This window comes from Mytilus galloprovincialis, chromosome 14, assembly GCF_965363235.1.
Source record: "Mytilus galloprovincialis chromosome 14, xbMytGall1.hap1.1, whole genome shotgun sequence".
NCBI classification, from domain to species: domain Eukaryota; kingdom Metazoa; phylum Mollusca; class Bivalvia; order Mytilida; family Mytilidae; genus Mytilus; species Mytilus galloprovincialis.
This window is the reverse complement of record NC_134851.1, coordinates 5,677,429-5,681,179: the sequence shown is the minus strand read 5'-3', so window position 1 is coordinate 5,681,179 and position 3,751 is coordinate 5,677,429. Positions and strand designations below refer to the sequence as shown.

The 3,751-nt window shown below is 31.2% G+C and overlaps 1 protein-coding gene across 1 annotated transcript; it reads right to left on the bottom strand.

The window, feature by feature from the left end:
• Positions 1-248: 248 nt before the first annotated feature.
• LOC143058044 (uncharacterized) lies at positions 249-2,888 on the bottom strand. The gene is made up of 3 exons (XM_076231507.1): positions 2,804-2,888; positions 1,983-2,197; positions 249-381 (listed from the first exon to the last, which is right to left on the bottom strand). Exons 1-3 carry the CDS (start codon positions 2,835-2,837, stop codon positions 277-279), a joined length of 354 nt encoding a protein of 117 aa, XP_076087622.1. The 5' UTR covers positions 2,838-2,888; the 3' UTR covers positions 249-276.
• Between the last annotated feature and the right edge of the window lie 863 nt (positions 2,889-3,751).

The following is a 3,751-nucleotide window of genomic DNA, read 5'->3' as shown; positions in this document are numbered from 1 at the left end:
TTTTCCTCGGAGTTCAGTATTTTGTGTTTTTACTTTTTTTTTCATAATGTGAAATGTATAAATATGTTATTCACAGAGAACGAAGCCTAAAGTGATATCAATTGTAGTTCAACTACATGACAACAAATGAAGCTATAGTTTAATATAATCAGCAAATTGCCCTCAAAAAATGGTTAAAACTATAGAACCTAGTTTAAGAAGACTTCTCCGTCCATTCACAAATGAAAACATATAGTACAGGTAATTTTATTATTATAATACTGATTTCATGTAGTATCAACTTGGATAGATGAATTGTTCTGTTACTTTACTTTGCTGATCTCTGGAATTTGTCTTTTTCTCAATCTGGTATGCATTCAATACGGTAGCACTTTCTGGTGCCTGATAACATATAAGTAAAGCGTAAGACACAATCAACAATAAAGGATATGTGATAATAAGCATACACGACAACATAAATAGCTGCTTGCAAATTAAGTTAGTAGATGCCAAGACTGATATGGACTTCTATTTAAAAAAGGTATATGAAGATAACCAAAGTAATGAAAGCATGCATTTTGGTGTGTGTTTTTTTGAAATTTTCAAAATACGCAGCGACTTAGACACATTTTGTTTAATTACTAATTAATTTTTTTTTAAAAAAGCAAGAGAAAGGTTCATATGTATTCTCATTACAGCCTTAGATTGCAATTTAGCCGAAAAAAAAACGCCCTCAAGTTGAAAGAACGGTTCAATCCATATAGATGTAATCATATGAGATTTATTCAGACGCTTTATTAAAATACGGAATTATATAATTACTAGGTGAGGACGTCACAGATTCATGTAAACAGGTTTTCCCAAATGATTCTCAATTGTGTACATACATGTTGTTTTACCATGGCCATACTTGAAGCATAGCTAGTTTTGCATCCACTAATTTATGCGACAGTTATACAGGTAAGCGGTTTAACCTGCTATAAAAGGAAATGTTTGTACCAGGTCAGGTAAATAACAGTTGATATCCATTTGTTAGATGTGTTTAAGCTTATCATTTTGACTTTTGATAACGGACTTTTCTGATTTGAATATTCTTGAAATTTGTTTTTTTCTGTTATTTTACTTTCCATTTAATGTAGTAAATCACACAATTTTATTTGATTCTGATCAATAAATCAAAGCGAGATATTACGAACAACACAGCGTGGGGATTTTACAATTGTTATTTTATTGAAATACTAAACATATTTCACACGCAAAGCGTATTGTTATATTGGAAAACAAAACCATTCTGCACGTCATTTATCACAGATTTAACCTTTAGTTGTATGATACATTAAATAATGATTTAACAATTGATATCAGTAAATTTCTAAAAGTTAATGGCGTATATTTTCGATGCACGTTAATATTCCTGTTGTTCCGTTGTTTTCCTACGATAGTTAATAGCTTTTTCCCCTGCCTTAAGTTTGTAACCGTTTTTTGTTTTCTCTCAATCGATATATGACTAAGGATAAACAGTATAGAGTAAAATCACAAATAAAAAACGGTCTACGAGGCAAATTTAAAACGTACAGTATCTAATCAAATGGCAAACTCAAAAGCTCAAACACATCAAACTAATTGATAACAACTGTCATAGTTGGTATATGCATTTTCTTATGTAGAAAATGATGCATTGTATGTTAGTTGCACTAAACTACTGTTGCCGTATTGTACACTATAGGGGCCTTGGTGGCCGAGTGGTCTAAATAGTTACTACCGTAATCACTAGCCAGTCAACACAAAAGTTGTGAGTACGATCCCCGCACTCGACTCCCAATTTTAATTGTATAGAATTGTCAGTTTTCCTATCGAAAGTTGGTGTTTTTTTCTGAGAACTCTGGCTTCCCCACCAATAATAACTTGCCGACACGAAATAGCCTAAATGCGGTGCTTAAAAGTGGCGTTAAAACACCAAAAATAAAAAAAAATCTCTACACAATACTGTTTATAATACTTACAGTGCTTAGATACGTAGACGTCCATGTCACTTCATAATTGTCGTTGGGTGTATTTCTTATTTTACAGTAGCACATAACGAAGAAAATTACTAATGCACATATACATATTACTCCAATTAGAAGGGGGTCAAGGTATAAGTCAGTAGTTGCTCCATTCATGAGATTATCACCCATGTTCGTTAAAATATTACTTTGGTTTGCAACATAAGGAAACTCTGTAAATATAAATTTGTATTTCAAATAATCAGCAGTTAGCATGTCTTTCATAATTACTTTATTTCTTGCAAGTAAGTATTTAGATTTTTTTCGAACTACGTAATATCTAACTGTTTTCGCAAACTACGTGGACGTCGACAAACGACTGTTAAAAAATCTCTCGTAAGGGTTTACAAATGGTGTAGACAAAACCTTTAGATAAATCAACTGTCGTTGTAAAAATTCTCAGCTACATCGGAAATCGCATATTTTGCAGATCATAATTTTGGAATTATGCATCACCATTTCTTAAATTCGCCGTCAGCTCATAGGAATAAAAATTTTCACGTTTTTTTTTTAAATATTCTGTTAATATTCATATATTAAACATCTGGAGATGTGACATGATTGTCAATCAAACAACTCTCCATACGTGTAATTAAGCAATTGTATATAAAGGTATAGGCTAATTAAACAATAAACAATATTTTATATGGACCATAGAGATCCTGTAAAAAAATGATAATCAATGAAAACAATTAACTTATATATCGGGGTTCAGTTTTTTTTTTTTTTTGGTGATTTTACTTCAATAAAACCAATCAAATTATAAACATGTACAATACCTTTAGTTGTCATCGTCCCATTAGATGTTATCATTTTGAATTGCCAAATTGAACTAAAAGATCGTGACTAAGAAAGCCTTAAAATTTGGTGCTAATAAACATTGATGAAAACGACGTTTATTAACATTTTGAGAATCCTATTGTTGACGCAACACCTGGAATAAGACAATATCGAGTCAAGTGTTAAACTATTGATATTTTAAATATAGATCAACCTGATAATGAACTTCAGAGTTTTTATTTTGTACATGTATTTGACACATTCTGTTTAAAATAAAAAATAAATGGACTAGTAAATATATGTATATACTTATTTGTAGTATTGTCATTGCTACAGGACTACACAGTTCTTCAGTGATGAGCAAAACCCATACTGCAAAGTCAGCTATACAACACCTCGATATGACAAATGCAATCAATTCAAACAAGAAAAATAAGTGGCAATTGTCCTTGTCAAAGGCTTTCCTATCGGCCCAATGTAAAAAAAACTCTTATAAGTGTATATCGTTTCCTGGAGCTTTGATGACCTTTTTCCACATCTTTATCTTCCGACAGAGTAACATAACATAAGAAATACAGAGTGTTCAGTATAATGTGTTATATAGCTCTTGTCCGTTTTTTTTTTAAACAAGTAAGATAAGTACCATTACATAGCAAAAATGTGGAAGTTCTTCTATTTCTAGTTATGCACTTATAAAGATGACCCTGTTAAATCGAAGACTTTTTTTTTATTTTAGCAGTTGTCTCCACAAACACTGTTCGTGCATCTCTTCTGTACATGTAACCGTAAAAGAAATAGACAAATGCATTTAACTAAAGATTTGAAATTCAAGATTCTTCATAATAAATTAAATCAACTTCTTTATCTATGAAAGTACGCTTCATTATCACATCGTCAAACTGTATACTAAAACCTCCTTCCCGAACAGATATAGAAAAGTAATGAAT